General features: G+C 33.4%; 1 protein-coding gene across 6 annotated transcripts in view; it reads left to right on the forward strand.

Moving 5' to 3' along the window:
- The window catches only part of LOC138710797 (hemicentin-1-like), a 191,328-nt gene that overhangs the window by 159,622 nt on the left and 10,364 nt on the right, over window positions 1–21,342 (forward strand). For 5 of the 6 annotated variants that reach the window (XM_069841918.1, XM_069841919.1, XM_069841921.1 and 2 more), the window contains 16 exons: window positions 426–710; window positions 945–1,125; window positions 1,766–1,904; window positions 2,214–2,356; window positions 3,746–4,048; window positions 4,317–4,598; window positions 5,151–5,335; window positions 7,784–7,883; window positions 8,358–8,479; window positions 8,600–8,765; window positions 9,803–9,975; window positions 10,178–10,362; window positions 12,802–12,959; window positions 13,963–14,102; window positions 18,874–19,047; window positions 19,443–19,581. In XM_069841918.1, the coding sequence (XP_069698019.1) occupies window positions 426–710; window positions 945–1,125; window positions 1,766–1,904; window positions 2,214–2,356; window positions 3,746–4,048; window positions 4,317–4,598; window positions 5,151–5,335; window positions 7,784–7,883; window positions 8,358–8,479; window positions 8,600–8,765; window positions 9,803–9,975; window positions 10,178–10,362; window positions 12,802–12,959; window positions 13,963–14,102; window positions 18,874–19,047; window positions 19,443–19,581 (2,875 nt within the window). The remainder of the gene's footprint in view (window positions 1–425; window positions 711–944; window positions 1,126–1,765; window positions 1,905–2,213; window positions 2,357–3,745; window positions 4,049–4,316; window positions 4,599–5,150; window positions 5,336–7,783; window positions 7,884–8,357; window positions 8,480–8,599; window positions 8,766–9,802; window positions 9,976–10,177; window positions 10,363–12,801; window positions 12,960–13,962; window positions 14,103–18,873; window positions 19,048–19,442; window positions 19,582–21,342) is intronic. The other variant, XM_069841917.1, reaches the window with a different exon arrangement.

Below are 21,342 nucleotides of genomic sequence, written 5' to 3' on the forward strand. Positions count from 1 at the left end.
AAATTACAAGTAAAACTGTAGTTACACTAGACACAGTCTAATAGTGAAGTATTAATTACCATCAATCGTCGTCATCTTCATCCATCATTATTTTGTTGTTTTTGTATTGAAATAATGCAATTTTATAAAGGTAAAGGTATCCCCGTAACATGCCATGAAGGCACTTGGGGGCATGGAGGTAGAGCCCCATGCTTTCCATGACCTCGGCACTAGAATGAGGTGGTGTGGTCGGCACCACACTCTGACCGCCTTTTACCCCCAGGAAAGACCCGGTACTCAATTTTATAGGAGGATGAGTGAACCTCGGGGCCATTCTGAAAGTTTGGCAACGAGAAAAAGTCCTGTAATGCAATTTTATATGTACCATAATCTATTAATTTTATATGTACCATAATCTATTTCATTCGTAGATCATTTAATTGCAGGATGGGAAGCCTCTTGACTTTTTGACGAATGAAAGATCTGATCAGGTACATTTTACCCTCTTGGATGGTGGAAGAACACTGCAGTTAGAGGAAACCCATGCTGCTGATAGTGGTATTTATGCCTGTGTTGCAACAAATCTTGCAGGGCGTACAAATGCTGAAATAAAACTAAATGTACTATTGGCGCCATATATTGAGGAGTTCAACTACAAACGAGAAAAAACAGTTGTGGCAGGAACTGAAGTAAAATTTGATTGTAACATGACTGGAAATCCAGCACCTAGAGTAAGTATATGATATTTATGAATTCTCCATATGATACGATAGACATTTAAGAAAATACTTTATTTTCCCAAAAAGAAAATAATACGTTGTGCTGCTTTAAAGTGACCACATTTAGTCTAAGATGATGCATGTTAACCATTACGGATAAAGATTCTTGGGAATGTCTGTTGATTTAAAATGTTGAAAATACTGATGTCATTTTATTGATATTTTTATTCATAATATTGATTCTAGATTTCATGGCGGAAAAACAATCTCCCTATCACGCCTCATACAGCTCCTGGTGTGATGCTGTCTCCAAATAAACTCTCTCTCATCATTCCCAATGTAAGACCTCACGATTCAGGCCGCTATCAGTGCTCTGCCACAAACAAAGCTGGCCGAAATGATCGTGATTTTGTACTCAGTGTGTTAGGTAAAGTATTCATCTTTTTGCAATAATTCTTTATATGTATCTTGATAATCGTAGTGTGACATTAGTTTAGTAATCAGAATTTTTAAAGAATGTGCATTTTTACAGTACCGGTATTTTAAATTGAAAATAACATATAAACTTAGTTATATGGCATTTATCCTAATCCTTCAAATCTTAATTGTGATCTTGTCAACTTTTTGTTTTTCGAGAAAAAAACGTTGCCTCCATAAAATTAGTTTATCATAGCACTGAAAGAGCTATACCGTAACTTTTGTCGGAAATTTAGTTAATTTCTTTTGAATTAAACATTCAAGTTCAAGTGTACATTTTTTTACCCTAAAATTAAGTTAAAAGTTAATATTCTATTAAGTTGTAGGTACAAACTTTGTTCCGAGAACTTCTCGTTTTGTAGCATGGTTAATTTAAATACATAATCTTGTTTGCATACTGAAAAAAGGGAAATTTTGTATTATAGAATGTTAAAAAATGTATATTTTCAACAACAAAACTACAAATTTTAGCACCATGTAAAATTTAGGATATGGCGTATGTGAGAACATAAATAGATTAGCCTATAATCTATATGTCAAGTTTCTTGAATTTATGGCTTATATTTACCAAATTTCGATGTTCATTTCAGTTCCTCCCGACTTAGATGGTCCAGTTGAAGAAGTGCAAGATGTTGTGAAAGGTGAACCAATATTATTGCAGTGTCCAATTACTGGACTTCCCAACCCGCATATCAAATGGACAAAAGATGGACTTGACTTGAACATTAAGTGGGTTATTAGATGTAGCATATTTAAAAGTAAAAATTATAGAAACAAGATTTTATATACAGTACCGGTAATACTTACTATGTATGGTACCACAACACAGAAATATTTTATCAAAATTCTTGAAGGGAAAAATGCTTGAATGTTATTAATTTTTACAACTATTTAAACTCCGATCTACTGACTAATACTTATTGAAAAGAGCTAACAATTATTACAAATGAATATATTTAACAGTGACAATGTACTTTTTTTACACTTCATTTATTTGAAATGATACTAATTTATTTGTGAAAAATGCGTCTATTTCAGTAGAGCTACCAATATTATCCTGTCCAAAGATAAACGAATTCTAGAAATTTCAAAAGTACAGCCACATGATGGAGGAATATATGTCTGCAATGGTTCAAATGAAGCAGCATCTAAAGAAAAGCATTTCAATCTCACAGTATTTGGCAAGTATAAATTTCATATTAGCAAATATTTTAAATATTCTCTTTAGTTTCTCTGAGGAATAAGTTGCTCTGATAAGTAGGAGGAAATTATTGATGCATAAAATTAACATACAAATTAAGAGAAATTTAAGAGTCATAAATTTTCATAAAATGTGAAAAATGTCGACTTAATATACTAGTAAACAGAGGATCGTCTTTCGGTTGAGAGTATCCATGATATAAATAAAAGAACCCATCTTTCTTCTGTCCATTTTCCCCACTTGCTGGCCACCAGTGTCTCTTATTTTAAACAAAAATCTAGTGACTAATTATTCTCTTGCACATAAATTATGTTAAAGCAATTAAATGGCAAGGGAAAAATAATCCCCTATAACATGTCTCACCAGCCAACAATAATTTTTTTTGAAATCGTAGTGCTTATTGTAATCTGTGTAATGACCACTTCTTAATGATGGTCATTTATATGTATACCAGTACTGAAAGTTACCAGGTCCTGTTCTTATTATAACTTTTTTTCTTATTAATGCGTTTTACTCCCTCTACCCCAGCAATCATCAGCACAGAGCACCCTGGGGCTAGCGTCTCTTACTCGCGAAGAACACACTGCACTATGTGCATTCGTAGCTGCTAGCAGGTATGCTCTCTACCTCTTCCTGCTGCACGATGGGGCACACGGGACAGCTCTGCTTACTCTTTACCCATTTCAGCGAGTGCTGACGATCACTGCTATACCCTGTTCTGAGCACTGTTGGTTTATAATTCCATTAGACTCTAATTAAAAGATTGCTCCAGGGATAAATATTGGTGGTAGATTATTTGTAAGGAAAAGTTTCTCAGTAGATAAATAAGTGCTATGTGAGTGGGTACAGACATAAAAAAATAGAAAATAATAGTGTTTTGTTTAAAAGATCTGCATTAGCAAGTCAAGAATTTATTCATTAGGGTCTTTCACTTCGAAGAAAAGTAGCTATAGTTAAAAAAAATAATATTTATCCAAATGGTATGACAATAAAACCAGCTTATAATACAGCTAAAATTAAGTTTTACATAACACATCCTCGTAAATTCTGTAAGTCAGTTCGTCTGACTCGAGTAAAATCCATCACACTGCATAAACATAATTACGGTATTACTTCTAACAAAATATATTACGACCATTTCTGATGGTCAGGAAAATATGGCTAAAATACGTGTCAAGTAAACAGAGTCACGTATCGCAAGGAAAGGCCAATATTGTTATTGTATTGTAAATTTTCATTTGAATAGTTTTAGTATTCTCTGGAAATTAATAACTTATGTGGGGATAGCCATAATTACATTTTTTATTGAAACAATTATCCTATTGCTTGGACCCTAGTGATATTTGAGTTAATCTTGTTCATATTACAGAGCCACCAGTAATCCACCAGCAACTGTTTGTAGAAGAGGTTAAAGTGAGAGTGAGTGATAATGCATCTCTAGTTTGTACAACTAGGGGAAATCCTAAACCTGACATAAAATGGTTGCATAATGGTCGTATAGTAGAGAAAGGAACCACTTCTGTAGCAAGCAACTCACTGGGTGACAGAAGCTCTATTGAGGAACATACGTTATTTCTTCAAAAAGTTGAAATTCCTGATGCTGGGAAATATACTTGCTTAGCATCTAACATAGCTGGTGTTACAGAAAAAAATTATCGCTTGAAGGTGTTGGGTAAGTAAAAAATGCAGTTTTAAATTATTGTTCATAGTATTCCATTATAAAATACTATTACAATAAGTTACTTTAGATAGGCTTTTGTTAATCGAAATGAATGTCTCTTAATAAATTAAGAACTTAAGTCTTTCTTTGGAAATATTATTGAATCACCTAACATGTAATTAAATAAAATGCGATATCTTAAAATATCCAGTTGTAGTTGAGATGAGAAAATACCGTATGTTGTGTTTTTACAGAGGACTTTAATGTTTTATCCTTACAGTGGCACCGAAAATATCAGGGCATCGTGAAGACTCCAATGTTATTGAGTCTCTCGAGGGTTTACCGATCACAATAAAATGTCCTGTAGTTGGTAACCCTGTGCCTGATATTCACTGGATGAAAGACAGTCTGCCCTTAAACACACAAGAAGCAATGAGAGCTGAGGCAGAAGGTCAAATGTTGTACATCAAGAACAGCAAGCAAGAGCATTCAGGAAATTACACATGTGTGGCACATAATCATGCAGGAAACGTCAGCAAGAGCTTCCAACTAGATGTCCTAGGTAATAGTCCATTAAATTTGAGAGAATAAAAAGAAAAGAGCACTTATATACATAGTTTTTCATACCATACTGAGTTTTATATTTGAAGACAAGAATATGTATAATTTATTAACTTCTTAAAAGAGAAAATTATTGATACTACAAAGAAATATAACCGAATATTTGTTACTGCTGATTGTAGAATAGTAGCACAAGTTGTGTGTAAATTAATCTTCAAGATAATACATAATTTTCTCCATAGAATTATTGTTACACAATCTCGTTAAAACTCAGTTATCAAAATCTGTAACCAATACCACACTAAGCAAGTTAAATTTTATGTCTTATCACAATATGCTATTTCAAATTTTGAATGCATAATTGCGGATTCTTGATATTCACTTGTGTTAAAATGATAGAATACCTACTAAGTTACTGTATGTAAAGACACACTCTAGCTTTCTTATTTAATTCCTTCAAGATAATACAAATACTGTTACAATTTTATATTTTCTCATTCCGTATTTTTTTATGTAAAGTGAAATACTTAATAGTAATGTTCTTTTGCTTTAGTGCCACCTGTGATGGCTGATATGGAAGAACTAACAAATTTCAATGTCACAACCAATGAAACTCTAACATTAACATGCAATGTTACTGGTCATCCACATCCTAGTATATCATGGTTTAAAGGGGTAACACCCATAAACAAAGAGAAATGGCCAAGAATCACGCTTTTGGATCACAACAGAACTCTTGTAAGTATATTGATCAACTCTAAAATAAATAAAGCTGTTATTATTGAAGAGTATTATTCGGTTAAGAAACTTTTGTCATCCAATCTGCTCTCAAAAAAAGCTGAAAGTTAGAATATATAAAACAGTTATATTACTGGTTGTTCTGTACGGTTGTGAAACTTGGACTCTCACTTTGAGAGAGGAACAGAGGGTAAGGGTGTTCGAGAATAAAGTGCTTAGGAAAATATTTGGGGTTGAGAGGGATGTAGTTACAGGAGAATGGAGAAAGTCACACAACGCAGAACTGCATGCATTGTATTCTTCACCTGACATAATTAGGAACATTAAATCCAGACTTTGAGATGGGCAGGGCATGTAGTACGTATGGACGAATCCAGAAATGCATATAGAATGTTAGTTGGGAGATCGAGACGTAGGTGGGAGGGTAATATTAAAAATCGATTATGTGTTAAATTCGAAAAATCATATTAAAGAAATTAACCCCAAACTAAATTCAGCATGTTTTGCTATTAGATCTATGCAATAGATAGTAAATATCAATACCTTAAAAACAATATGCTTTGCATACTTCCACTCAGTAATGAATTTTGGAATAATATTCTGGGGAAATTTCACAGACAGTAACAGTATATTCCTACTACAAAAAAGAATAATTAGAATAATAGTAGGTGTCAAATCTAGGGAATCGTGTAGGACTATTTTCTAAAAACTACAAATAATGTCCATGGCTTGTCAGTATATTTTTTCGTTAATAATCTTTCTCGTATGTAATTGTGAAAACTTTATAACTAATTCGACAGTTCATAGCATAATATGCGTCAAAAAATGACTTTCATACTCCATTGGCAAGTTTATCATACTATCAAAAAGGAGTGTGTTATATGGCAGTAAAAATTTTTAATAGCCTCCCTATGAATATAAAAAATGAAACTCAAAACATAATATTATTTAGGGCCAAATTAAAGAAGTACCTAATTTCTCACATCTGTAGGTAAATTCATGACATTCAACAACGCTTCATGAAATTGATATTAAAACTTTGTGTTGTACTAGTAGACTATATTGTAAACCTCTTCTGTATATATTTCAACTAGACTGTGACTATAAATTAAGACGTGATAGTACTATTAAGATTTTTTTTCGTTTGACTTGTTCCATATTCTAGCTGTGAAGCAATGTACGATACCATGGAATGTTAATAAATACAATACAGTACAATACAATATCTGAAGGCCTAAACACTTTGAAAATGCCATTCCATTTCGTCTTATCTTCCTACAAATTAAATCGGGAAAAATGAATTGAGCAGTATCTGTTACATCACTGCTTTCATATAGAGCAATTGAATACACTACAAAGTTATTAATATTTATTTCTCGTGCTTCAATGCAAGGTTCAGCCGATTTCCTGGTTGCATTTTTTCCTAGGTTTTCCCCAACCATAAGGCGGCGAATGTCAGGTAATTCCATAGCGAATCCTCGGATTAATCTCGACAAAATAACATTTCGCTATTACCATTTCTATCGTTACTAGATAATCGCACAGTTGATACATATGATTAAATAACCGAAAAAAAATTACATTTCAATTTATATTTTTAACTTCATTATACAAATATTTCAATCCTGTACACACACACACACACACACACACACACACACACACACACACACAGTTCCACAAAAGGAATTTGTACGCTGAAAACATTTAATTTTCTAGAGTAATAATTCAGCTGATGTTACTTATATCATACAAGGTTCAATAGAATATTTTCCCCCTTACCCGAAAACCTATTGGGTCAAATAAGTTCCCAAGCAGTTGTGTACCTATAACTCATTTCAGTTATTTTTTTCATGGTATGTTCAGTTCTCTATGTTAGAAATGCTGTATACCTATTGCGAATTTTGTTACAGATTTCTATCTATGCTGTTAATTATGTCACTCGATCCAATCCTGAAATTGAGAACCATCGATGTCTACTGGAACAAAATATCGGTAGCAACAATGTCGATGACAAGAACGTCGATGTACTGTTTTTCCAAACCCACAATATAAATTTTTTGAGCAATTAAGACATTTTTCCCTTCATATCAATAATAAAAAAAAAAACAGTTGTTCCCATTCATCATGCAAAGAACATAACTTGTAGAGCTTACTTACAGTTCACTGACACCTTTCCTATTGATGCTTTGAAGGAACTGGAAATGAGAAGAAATCATAGTATACTTATATCATAATATTGACTGTTTCAAAGAGCATGTTCTCAAACAGATCACAATTGCACATGTCTGCTATAGAGAAATGAAGTGAGATCATCTTTCAGGGACATGAACAAGCTTCCTTTAATATAAAAATACCTTTAATATGGTGCAAGTTTCCTCAAAGAAACAAATAATATTTGTTAAAGAAGTACCAGTACACATCTATACTACTTGTGATTTATTTCAGATAATTCCAAATGTATCAACACAACATAAGGGAAAATATTCGTGCCTTGCAAGCAATATGGCTGGAGACACAGAACTAACATTTAACGTTGAAATTCAAGGTTTGTTTCATTAAGTAATTTATAATTATTTTGTATTATCTCAATGTTGTAATGATGATAATATGAAGAATTGTCATATTATCAATAAAAACTACTACTCAGAAACAAAAGTTTTAAGTATTTGCCCCAGTAACAACTTTTTACTATTATTAGCTTATTTTATTTATAAAATGGCAATGATATATTTCATACAATTTTTTTAGTTATGAAATAGCTATGCTCTAAAACTTCAAATTATTTAAAAATAAATTTGTGTCTATCATCCCTTCCTTATAGTTAGATTCTCTGTGTTTTCTTTTAAAAATTCGTATTTTTTTAAATCATCACTAACAGTTTTATCTTGCTTGAAGAAATTAAACTCAATCATTGTAGTACTTACATTACTTATACTGTACCAGTATAACCTTATAACCTGAATTGTGTTTATAATATAGTGAAATTTCTAAAAACAATTATTATTTTGCAATGTTTCAGAACCACCAAAAGCATCTAAAGATGTATCCGAGAAATCGAATCACACCGTACAACTCCACAGAAGACTAGTTCTGAAGTGTCCACTGCATGGATCACCACAGCCAAAAATTACATGGTATAAAGTAAGCCCCAAATTGCTGTCAATTAAAATTGCGAAATATGCAACTATAGTATTCTTGTGAGCATATGAGTAAAAGCTAAATGAACATATCAGGCGAATAATACACTCTTATTTTACACAGGAAGGAAACCCAATTCAAAAACAACTTGGAAACAACATACATATTTCATCAGATGGGAAACAGCTACACTTTATGCATGCATCAACTGCGAATTCTGGGAACTATTCATGTGTAGCAGAGAATTCAGCGGGAATGAAGGAGCTACATTTTGAAGTAAATGTTGTAGGTAAGCCATTATAACGATTAATTTTTTAATACTTATTTTCACCAATAGCCTGGTTAGTACTTCAAGAAACACAGAGATTCTATTTAGGAACTGAAATTCTTAGATACTTAGCCTTCTGCATCCATCTTTTGATTTTCTTTTACTTAAGATCTTTTGTGTCCTCTCTCGTTTACGTGGTTTTTTCACTTGTCATTTCCTTCTGGTTTATTTTCCAAATATTTTCTTTATTGATTTTATTCGATTTTATTCTTACCTCACCACTTTTGAGTTCTACAAAGTGACACCCTTACATGTTTTGTAATATCTGAATAATTTCTATATGTACCACGCATATTGGAAATACGTAACTTTAAATACAATGCATACGTGTACAAAATAGATGTTCAGAATTTATTTCTAGTTAAATTTTATAAATTCGATTTTATTCTTACCTCACCACTTTTGAGTTCTACAAAGTGACACCCTTATATGTTTTGTAATATCTGAATAATTTCTATATGTACCACGCACATTAGAAATACGTAACTTTAAATACAATTCATAAGTGTACAAAATAGATGTTCAGAATTTATTTCTAGTTAAATTTTATAAATATATGTATAACATTTTTCATACCTTAAAATTCGTTCCTCATTGCTTTGACCACGGCAAAGTTATCTATTACCGTACTTCTTTGAAGTCCAGTTTTTCGCTCATGTGTGTAGACTGTCTTCTCTATTTTAACTGATTTTACTGATTAAGTGTTAAAATATTTGACGTTTTGTAATTTGATGCTTTATTTATATTATTGGACAATGGCACTGTCAAACCACACTGATTTAAAATAAAAATCTTTTACTATATTTCAGTAATTCAGAAATCAAATGTTATCAGTATTATTACGAAGTTTTACTTAACTATTAGGTTGCTATGAAAGGGCGTCATTTACTATATATATATATATATATATATATATATAGAATAATATATCAAATGATACAAACATTACACCAATTGTATTTTTTCGTAGTCTTCATGCCATAAAATCATGCTTGCAGTGCCAGCTGAATGGAGCGCATGGTCAAGTTGGAGTGACTGCAGTGTTACGTGTGGTCTGGGAGAACAGATTCGAGTAAGAATATGTGGTGAAGATTCAGATGACTTTGTCGACGAGAGCAATTGTCAAGGAGATTCAGAGCAAGTTCAAAGTTGCCACATGTCTGAATGTCCTGTAAGTAGACCATATTTCATGAACCAAAATTAGCTACTTTTGTACTGTGTTATTGTTACCAATTACCAGGAAATTGAAAAGGGAATTGAAAAATGTGCCATGTGAACATTAACATCCAATATTATATGATACAAACAATACTGTCCTAGGAACTCAACAAACGTGTTACGGTATTAAAAACTCTTATAATTTTATTCTGTAGATTGATGGAGCATGGAGTGATTGGTCCAATTGGACATCTTGTTCTGTGTCTTGTGGACGTGGAACCAGACGACGATATCGCAAATGCAATAATCCATCTCCAGCTTATGGTGGAAAACCCTGCCTTGGAGCTGATGGACAGCAAGAATATTGCAATCAACCAACCTGCCCTGTTCACGGCAAATGGTAAGCTGTTGTTACGACTATTTCGACATAATGAAATAATGAATCTATCAGAGTAGGTGACTACTGACTATTGTAATATTTTTACGCTTTCCTGTTCTTCTTTTCTCTTTCTACTTCTTCTACTTCTCCCTTCTCTTCTTCAAGGCGATGTAAAATGGTCTGAAGCACTTAAACTATTGTGGTCCATCGCAAGAATTAAATAAACAACTATGTGAAGAGATAATTATCTTCCTTAGCTTGACTATTCAGCCAAAGACTGGTTCTCAGAGTATTTATGCTTAACTCTATCCAATTAAGGACACTGAAGCAGAATTTACTACGAGGAACTGTCCTATTTCTTCCCACATTAATTGCTCGTGGGATCATGGGTAATATCGTGACTTATGTCTCATTAGATGAAACTGATTTGTTATTATCCCTGACGCCATACTTGAACCTTTTCTATTATCCATTTTGAATCTTGCGTACACTACTTTTAACACTTGAATATAAGTAATTGATTAACTAGCGGACTTACTCGTGTTAATTATGTAAGTTTGTGCAGCTTACAGCTGTTTCGGTGTTTCATCACCATCGTCAGAGCCTACTAGATCTCGGCGTCATCTCGAATTTCTCTGCCTGTTATGTGGGTGCGTTTGATTGTTGAAAGGTGTTGAAACACACTAAAACACACCCCGATCAAATTCTCAACACACAGATCAATTTCAGCACACACACACTATTTGACTCCACCTTTCAACACCTTTCAACAATCAAACGCATCCACATAACAGGCAGAGAAGTTCGAGATGACGCTGAGATTTAGTAGGCTCTGACGATGGTGATGAAACACCGAAACAGCTGTAAGCTGCACAAACTTACATAATTAACACGAGTAAGTCTGCTAGTTAATCAATTACTTACTTTTCTATTAGTAATGAAAGGTACTAATTAAAGTTACGCCGTGGTCCTAAAAATTATTAATTTAATATGTCTCATAGATGTTGTTTCTCTCCAAGCCTTTCCATATCTTCTTTCGTTACTTCACGTTCAGGACTTAAGCGAATACCGATAAAAACCTCTAATTAATACAAGATATGCAGACTGGAGCCTTCCTTTTTGCCTAAGTATTATTCTTTTCGTTATTCTGTGTCCAAGAACTCGTATGAAATGAATTTATCAGAATAAATGTTAGCTGATCTGCTGTTAACATCACCAATTACAGTTACATAGATCTTTATAGACTACGCTGGCAATATTCATACATTTTTTTGATAGGTGAGAATGAAGATTACTAGCAGAGTATAATCTTTACTTTGGCTACAAAAATGTAAAAGTAGGAATAATAGTTCCATGCTTTCTTAATATCTGCACTGGAAAGGGGTGGTGTGTTTGACACCACACTTCGATCACCTTCTATCCCCGGGAAAGATCTGGTACTCAATTTGATAGGAGACTGAGTGAATCTTAGGACCATTCTGGAAGTTCTGGCAACGAGAAAAATCCCGAAATTAAACCTGGGACTTTCCAGACTAGCCAGTTGTTCTACCGACAGAGCTAGCTGGCCATCTCTGTTACAAAAGTTTAGTACATTTTGTTCAGAGCTCTGTCTCAGGGGACAGGACGTCTTACATACCGGCATATAGATCTACAAGGAATAAGTACTGGCACTTAATTTTACATTCCTTCCAAAGAAAACCATTCTAAGAATTTGTATCGTTCTTCACCTAATTTTAATCCAAGAAACTCAGCTTCAATGATAGGCATGGTAAATACTAGATCACCAAAGACAACTCAGAACAAATTTAAATTTCCACATGCTCTCAAATTTTCCAAGATACAGGTTAACATTGCATATCCGCTAATTGGTAAATAGAAACACACATTTTACATTTGCATGTTAATTCTCGGACATCAACTACAGCACCTGTCATTAAATCATTCTCTTCTTTTAATTTCGTTCCTAAAGATGGAATCTCTAGTTCAAAATTCAAAATATTTACACTTTTCCAACGGGGATTACTTTGGCTCCCATCATTGACCCAAATATCTCCCTTTATGAGCAGTGCAACGAAAATGCATGTCACGTAGCTGTATTCGTGGTCAGTGGTGTACAAAGAGAAATGAATCGATATTACACCAGATTGCTGGCTATGGTGTGGTGGTGATTAATGCAGCATTGGTGGAATTTGAGTGAGAAACTAGAGTACAGTACGTCTCGAAAATCTGCCCCAAATGCAATCTTTGTTCACTACAAATTATGTACAGGAACTGTACCCAGTTGTTTGTGATGGAATGTCGACACATTAGTATATCAGTCAGCAGTGCTCCAGTCAGAAATTGTTTACCATTTTTAATTTCGCAAAACGTCAGAAAACAATAGTAGAAAAATACGTTTATAGACTAAGTTCCAGTTCTGAGTCTTGTCATTTTAACAGTAAGCCTAATTATTTATTACAGGTCAGATTGGTCGGATTGGAGTCTCTGTTCTGTATCTTGCAACAATGGCACCCAGCACAGAACAAGAAAGTGTAACAATCCTCTTCCAGCTTTTGGTGGGAAAGAATGCATAGGGCCAGATATGGACTTCAAGGACTGTAATCTTCATAAATGTCCAGGTACAGTACCTATTTAGTATATGCTACAGTGATTCAACATTCTGCATCAATCATATTTTGTTTGCTGCTGCTGCTGTCATCATTGCCATTATTATCATTGTTATTATTTTCACCACCACCACCACCACCACCACCACCGCTGCTGCCGCCACCGCCACCACCACCAATGTAAATTGATTTAAAGGATGAAAATAAATAGAATCTAATCGTCATCATTATTACAGTGATTATTAGATTTAGCAGGCTTGTAATATTTTCCTTGTGCTTCCTAATATACTGTACAGTAATAAAACTCTACCATAACGTTTCATCTATTTCCTTAATTCAGTCTTAGCAAGTTTTCTTTGTTAAGGGTTTCCCTGATTCATTATGTATCCTGCATCTTAGCTCTTAGGTATTTCATTCTGTGTGATGTCAAATTAATAAAAGAAAAAACAAACATTGTTTTGAGAGAGGCAAATTAACATAAAAATTGCAATAGATTATAACCTGTTTTTGTACGACTGTTGAACCTTAGATGTTCTATTCAAAATCGACTGGGTTGGTGTTACATTTACTGCAACACATTTTTATGTTTTTCTTATGTTAATTTATCATACAAATAAGTATCTACAAGATGTATTAAAGTTACATTATATTACTGAGAACTTTAACAAATGTATACCATATTTTGGAACAGAATTAATTACATCTTTCTATACCATATTTTGGAACAGAGGGAGTAACATGGAAAGTACAGGAATTTTGCTGAGACCTCAGAAAAAATTTATGTGTGAAACATATAAAAGAAGTTTTACTGTAGCCTACTTTTCTTAAGAAATTGGAATTCGTATCACATTCCTTCTTACTTACGCTGTAAATTACCGCAATGAATTATAAAATTGCACAAATTATGACAGTAAATGAAGTTTTTGAATGTAAATATGCATCTTAAATATAACATGAAACAACTTCGTCGAGTTCAATTTATATTTAAACTTTAAATGTAAATTTTGATTTACAGTGAACGGTGATTGGTCTATTTGGAGTGAATGGTCTTCTTGTTCTGTGTCATGTGGTCATGGGAATAAGAGGAGATTTCGGACTTGCACTAATCCAGCACCTCAGTACAAAGGGAGTCCCTGTAAAGGAGAGAATTTACAGGTACATATTTTAACATGTAATCTATGATTTAGTCCACACCTGTGGAGTAACGGTCAGTGCGTCTGGCTGCGAGACCAGGTGGCCCGGGTTCGAATCCTGGTCGGGGCAAGTTACCTGGTTGAGGTTTTTTCCGGGGTTTTCCCTCAACCCAATACGAGCAAATGCTGGGTAACTTTCGGTGCTGGACCCCGGACTCATTTCACCGGCATTATCACCTTCATATCATTCAGATGCTAAATGACCTAGATGTTGATACAGCGTCGTAAAATAACCCAATAAACTCTATGATTTGGAAACCATATTTTATGTTACAAGCATTTTTATAAAATACATATGGCAGCATCAGAGGTGTAACTAATGAGCCCGCAGGGTCCGCAATGCAGAAGGGCTGAGAAAACCGTTATATATTATACCTGAAAACATTATTTCTTCAGTTTTGAATGACATTTATAGTTTATTTATGCATTCCAAAGGTATATATTTTTATGATGCAACGTTAATCTCCATCCCGTGAACGATTACAGAATGCAGAAGAAAAGTTCCGAATGGTTGCCTCTACATCATAAGTCAGCAGCTAGTGCGCTTTGAAAGCATGAACGAAATTTCAGCTAAATTCTTGCTGCTACTGCCATCAAAACTTGGAACCTTAACCAGTGGTGTATTTCTAAACAAAAAAGGTGTCCTGGCTCTGAGATTTTAGGAGCAGCAGCATTATTTCCGCAGGAATACTTAAAGAATGTCAGATGAAAATACATGGGTTCGAATGTACATGTTATGGTTGTTAGGCTGGGGAATAGACCTCACTATGGAAATTATTAAATATGAATAAAATATGACATTTTATAAATGCAAAATTTTACGTTAATATCAAAATCATAAAAAGTTCCCTGTCACCACCTGGCCTCGAAAAATAGTTCTCCCAAGCCGTCACGGCCCACCAAGCCTGAAATACACCTCTGGCCTTAACTGAAAAGGAAATGATCGAAAAACCAACATATTTTGCGAATATTATGCTACAGATTTATCTCCTACTTTTCCTCTACAACTGATTTGTTTTGATCCATAATGATGGAAGAGATTCGTAAACTTTCAAAAACAAAGGAACTGGCTGAATTATTAAGCCTAATTGCAGAAAGTCCTGCTATTGCCAACAGTGTTACTGATCTGTATACAGTTCTACAACTTTTTCTCACTTTATCAGTCAGTATAGCAATGGCAGAGAGCTCATTCAGTAAGTTAAGCTAAAACTAATAAAGATTCAAGCTGCGTAGTACAATGTAGTAGATGAGATTCAGTTCATTATCTGTACTCGCCATTGGAAGTGAAGAAAGCAGGAATATTGATGTCAAAAATGTCACCAGTGAGTTCCGGTTGACGAAGCAACAGAACTTTGAACATTTTTTAGACAAGTCCGTTATTATTATTTGGTAATTTCAAATTCATCACTGTTACTTTACTGTGTTAAAAGAGTGTATCTAAGAATGAAGAATCAAATTTACCACTGAAATAATATGACATGTGTAGTTGCGAAAAATACATTGTTAACACAGTAATGCAACTACTTTGGACGTGGTGGATATGAGAAGAAGGGCCATGCTTTCTTAGTTACACTATTGTGGCAGCTGATTCTTGAATATTTTAATACTGGTACATATCAAAAGTATAGTTCTCACTTTTTTACTTTAGTAGTATTGTGCTGCTCAACTATTTTACTTTAGTAGTATTGTACTATTCAACTCTTCATTTTTTTAAATCTTTAACTCGAGGGGAGGGGGAAACAATTGCCCTGCCCTCCCTAAATAACGTCTCTGTTCCTCTCTGAGTTTGTTTTTGTATTTTCCACAGTTTTGGTGGAATGTTTCTCCATAATTTGTATACTATCAATTGGTTTTGTTTTTGAGACATTATTCAATCTTCTTAATGTATCCAGCTGTTTGCTGACAACATAAAGTCCACTATAGTCCACTGTAGTCTATTCAGTTGTTGTTTTTCACGAGAAATGAGGGGTATTTTGATGGTGTTCTTTATAAATGCTTATTGCTAGTAGCCAGAGGTGGGGTGTAGTCAATATATACTGCAGGGCTATGTCTTCTGCAACTGGTACTGATGATTTTAATTTACTTCTTTTGTGGTTTATGGATGGACAGTTTAGAAGAATTTTTGAGACATTATGATTTTATTAATTTTATTGTTACATTATTATATTCTTGTCTGGTGTCTTAATTCGTTGTGATAGTTTGGTTTCTTGACTATTTAATTTGCCATTTCATTCCCCATTATTCCAACATGTAAGGAGACCAATTGAACTATTATGGTTTTCTGTAGACTATTATTATAATTCTGGTGATCATCTTTTTGGCTGTCTTAATGTTTACTGTGTGATTATACTTACTTACTTACTTACTTACTTACTGTCTTTTAAGGAACCCGGAGGTTCATTGCCGCCCTCACATAAGCCCGCCATTGGTCCCTATCCTGAGCAAGATTAATCCATTCTTTATCATCATATCCCACCTCCCTCAAATCCATTTTAATATTATCCTCCCATCTACGTCTCGGCCTTCCCAAAGGTCTTTTTCCCTCCGGCCTCCCAACTAACAGTCTATATGCATTTCTGGATTTGCCCATACGTGCTACATGCCCTGCCCATCTCAAACGTATGAATTTAATATTCCTAATTATGTCAGGTGAAGAATACAATGCGTGCAGTTCTGTATTGTGTAACTTTCTCCATTCTCCTGTAACTTCATCCCTCTTAGCCCCAAATATTTTCCTAAGCACCTTATTCTCAAACACCCTTAACCTATGTTCCTCTCTCAAAGTGAGATTCCAAGTTTCACAACCATAAAGAACAACCGGTAATATAACTGTTTTATAAATTCTAACTTTCACATTTTTTGACAGCAGACTGGATGATAAAAGCTTCTCAACCGAATAATAACACGCATTTCCCATATTTATTCTGTGTTTAATTTCCTCCCGAATATCATTTATATTTGTTACTGTTGCTCAAAGATATTTGAACTTCTCTACCTCTACAAAAGATAAATTTCCTATTTTTATATTTCCATTTCGTACAATATTCTGGTCACGAGACACAATCATATACTTTGTCTTTTCGGGATTTACTTCCAAACCTATCTTTTTACTTGCTTCCAGTAAAATTCCCGTGTTTTCCCTAATTGTTTGAGGATTTTCTCCTAACATATTCACGTCATCTGCATAGACAAGCAGCTGATGTAACCAGTTCAATTCCAAGCCCTCTCTGTTATCCTGGACTTTCCTAATGGCATACTCTAGAGTAAAGTTAAAAAGTAAAGGTGATAGTGCATCTCCTTGCTTTAGCCCACAGTGAATTGGAAACGCATCTGACAGAAACTGACCTATACGAACTCTGCTGTACTTTTCAATGAGACACATTTTAATTAATCGAACTAGTTTCTTGAGAATACAAAATTCAATAAGAATATCATATAAAACTTCTCTCTTAACCGAGTCATATGCCTTTTTGAAATCTATGAATAACTGATGCACTGTACCCTTATACTCGCATTTTTTCTCCATTATCTGTCGAATACAAAATATCTGGTCAATAGTTGATCTATTACGCCTAAAACTACACTGATGATCCCCAATAATTTCATCTACATATGGAGTTAATCTTCTCAAAAGAATATTGGACAAAATTTTGTACGATACTGTTTGATTATAATCAATTTAATTATTTGTACTACTTTTTTGCTGTGATCACCTGTATTACTGCTTGGGAATAAAGAAGGACGACTGCTTTTTTAAATAAGTTTGTTCTAAATAATAGCTGTTTTGTGGCAAAGTTTATTACTTCTATTTCTGTTGAGAAATGTCTGTTATATCTTACAGCTTCAGTGCATAAGAATATCGAGTGAACTGAAACGAGAACCATATCTACATTTCTTCTTGCCACACATTACATTAACCACAAACAATAAGCAGCACAACCAATATTTAATTTTAACACAGTTACAAAAGAAAAAAAACGTCAACTGTAGTGATAACAATAAACAACAAAATACAATTCATTTGAACAGTGTCATAGTAGGTCTATATTATACTACTGATATAAATCAGTACTGGTACTCAATGAAAACTTAAAATTGCCAGCTGCAGTGTTAAAACAGTCCCCCTCGATTCTGTGTATGATAAACAAAGTCTTTTTGCATTTGTTTTCCTTTATCTAAAATGTTGTGTCGTCGAAAAGAAAATATTTTAAACAATATATGTGAGTATTTTTCTCAGCATTTTAAACCCTGGAGTAGGTTTATATGTTAAACTTTCTGTATATAATCGCCTAAAATGAAGATAATTTATTGTCTAATTAAATAATAAAAATATATGAAAAATGTCACATTTAGCTTTAAAGTGAGGTAAGCATCAAATTAAGATGTAACACACCGTACAAATGATGCAGGAAACTGTTTGATGTTACATTGTGGGTTTAATTGGCAAAGAATTATTTTTCATTAAATCGAAAAATAATAATGCATGATAAAAAATAAAACTGCACAATTATTTTCTTAGGTATAGAAAATCCACGATTTTTTTTAAACAATTATGGAACTGTTGTATTTCGTAAATGTTTGATTCCATGTTGAATGACTTGTGTGTGTATGTGTGTGTTTTTTTTTTGTGCATGTGTGTGTATGTACAAATTAAATACTATTTCCCTCAATAAACGTTAGAGAAAAAAAGATACCGAATTATACATAATATCACAATTATATTTTTATTTCAGATTGAAAAGTGCATGGCGAGAAGCTGCGGTAACATTCCCTTAGTTGCGGCACTTCATGTAAAGGGTAATCTTAATGGAGAAAGTCTGCATGACAGTGTCATTGCTGCCAATATATCTGATATGGGGCCAAGGCGAGCAGTATCAACTACTATTAAAGATATAATACGGCAACAGGTACGTAACAAAGGACATAACAGAATTCTCAAATTAAATTAACTTGAAAAAAAAATGTTTGTTAAAAATTAAAGCTCTAATTGCGAATCTGCTGTATGAAAGTCTGTCTCAATTGTACAATATAAACAAGAAACGTTTTTATAAACTTGGATGAAATCATTCTCTTACTAGATTGTATGTGCTGTAATAAACATTTATATATACTGGTATTTTACTACTCAAACTTATGAGATCTTTGGCACTAATTTTATTAGAAATGGGTCGATACCACAATTTTTATACTTTGATACTAGATATTACTCACTCACTCACTCACTCACTCACTCACTCACTCACTCACTCACTCACTCAGTTCATCCATCCATCTAGCCATTCATTTATTTAATTTTTTTTAGGCTGGTTGGTTTCCTTATTTAACATTTTTACTATCTCCTGTGTCATGGAATGCAGCATATGAAGTAGACGAAGCCAACAATGGTTATTCCCTCACAAATGGCAATTTTAGACAACAATCACAAATAGAATTTGCTACTGGTAAGTATACTAAATGATTATTTATCGACACAACATTGCCTATTACGTACAAGAAAATATAAAGTTTGTTTCTGCAGCAGTTTCCAACCGTCATGAGCATGTGCACATCGACTTTACCATTCGTGCAGCAATAACTTCAAACTCTGTTTACTTGCTGATTAAAGTCAGACATTTCCTGACTGTCAGAAAAATTTTCGGATGAAGTGCAAACCAATTTCAAATCACATTGACGCATGTGCATGAAGATAGTTGTGCTTTACTTTCATCCACTGGATTGAAACATACGTACTTTTTCATTAATATTTTGTTTCCATGTTTATCTATATTTGGTACTATTTAAAATATACTGTGACATTTAATTATATCTTCAATATACGAGATTAGTAAATTATTTTACAGTACATGAGTGTTCGTGCAGAAATTAATTTCAAACCGATCATCGCTGATCATGCGCAATAGTTGAGGTTGGAACAGTTTTCAAACAGTTGTCAAACCATCACAAACTCACTGCAGAAACAAACCTATAATATAGGAGAAACAATATTTAATAATACACTGAGAGAGAGACAGGGAGAGAGAGAGAGAGAGAGAGAGAGAGAGAGAGAGAGAGAGAAAAAAAAAGAGAACTAAGCATATCATATTTAAAAAAAAAACGAAAGATAATCACATCCTCAAACAGTTGTTGCTTCATCAGCCTTCAGTAAAAGATAATTGGGAATACCAAGGAAGAGATGGACTGATCAATTCTCTACGAATCTCCATTCTTCATTATGCTAGAACAAGCCATTGACCTTATTTCTTTAAAACTGGTACCTAATAAAAAATAAGTTCCTATAATAAAATAATGTTTGTTTAATGAATAAAATTTGAAATGATTTAGCAAATACTGTACAAAAAATAATTGTTAAGGTTAGAATTCAATCACCCAAAACTAATTATATTACTCATAGATTTTTTTGCAGTGGTTATTGTAATTGAAGAAATATACACACTTACTTAATAGTGATTCTTCAACAGTAGTATTATTGCTATTAATATTCCTTTATTTTTAAAAGGAGAGGCTGCTGCTTTTCATTGATATCCCCAAGTTACCTGACTATTAAGATAATGCATGGTGAATTACTTCATTATCAAGTGCCTAAGCATTGGAATACAACTATTAAAATAATATAGTTTGTCATAAGAACTTTACGTGCATTCAAGCCATGTTTTTGACTGTTTATTTGCAAATATAGTTCTCTGCTTGCTGTTGAGCTGTACCTACAATGTGCTATAGTGAATATCTGATAGGTACCGGTATATAATAATATGAAATATTCTGTTGAACAAAATACATTTTTCCTTTATTAAAAGTCACGATTTTATAAACACCACCTATCATCACCCGATATCTGCCGACATATGCAGTTATGAAGTAAATGACATATGTTAGGTAGTAAGCTGCTTATTGTCTTATTGCTATTTTAGTACATTGTCTTAATGTTAGGATTGTATTGTTTATGTTTATATTTTTTGTATCAGTAATGTATAAAGAAAAAATAATGAATATCATGTAGTGTACCGGTACTACATTGTCAGTGGAAGAATAAAAAATAAATGTGACATGTTGTGCGCAACTTGTGTCTGGAAATGATAAGTTGCGAAGTATCAAATTCCTAATGTGATCTTAAGTGTTAATACAAGGCAATCTATTTTCGTACACACAGAGAGATAATTCGTAATAAATATATACAATAAAAATACAAAATTAGTGAAGACTTA

Source organism: Periplaneta americana, chromosome 12, assembly GCF_040183065.1.
Source record: "Periplaneta americana isolate PAMFEO1 chromosome 12, P.americana_PAMFEO1_priV1, whole genome shotgun sequence".
Taxonomy (NCBI): domain Eukaryota; kingdom Metazoa; phylum Arthropoda; class Insecta; order Blattodea; family Blattidae; genus Periplaneta; species Periplaneta americana.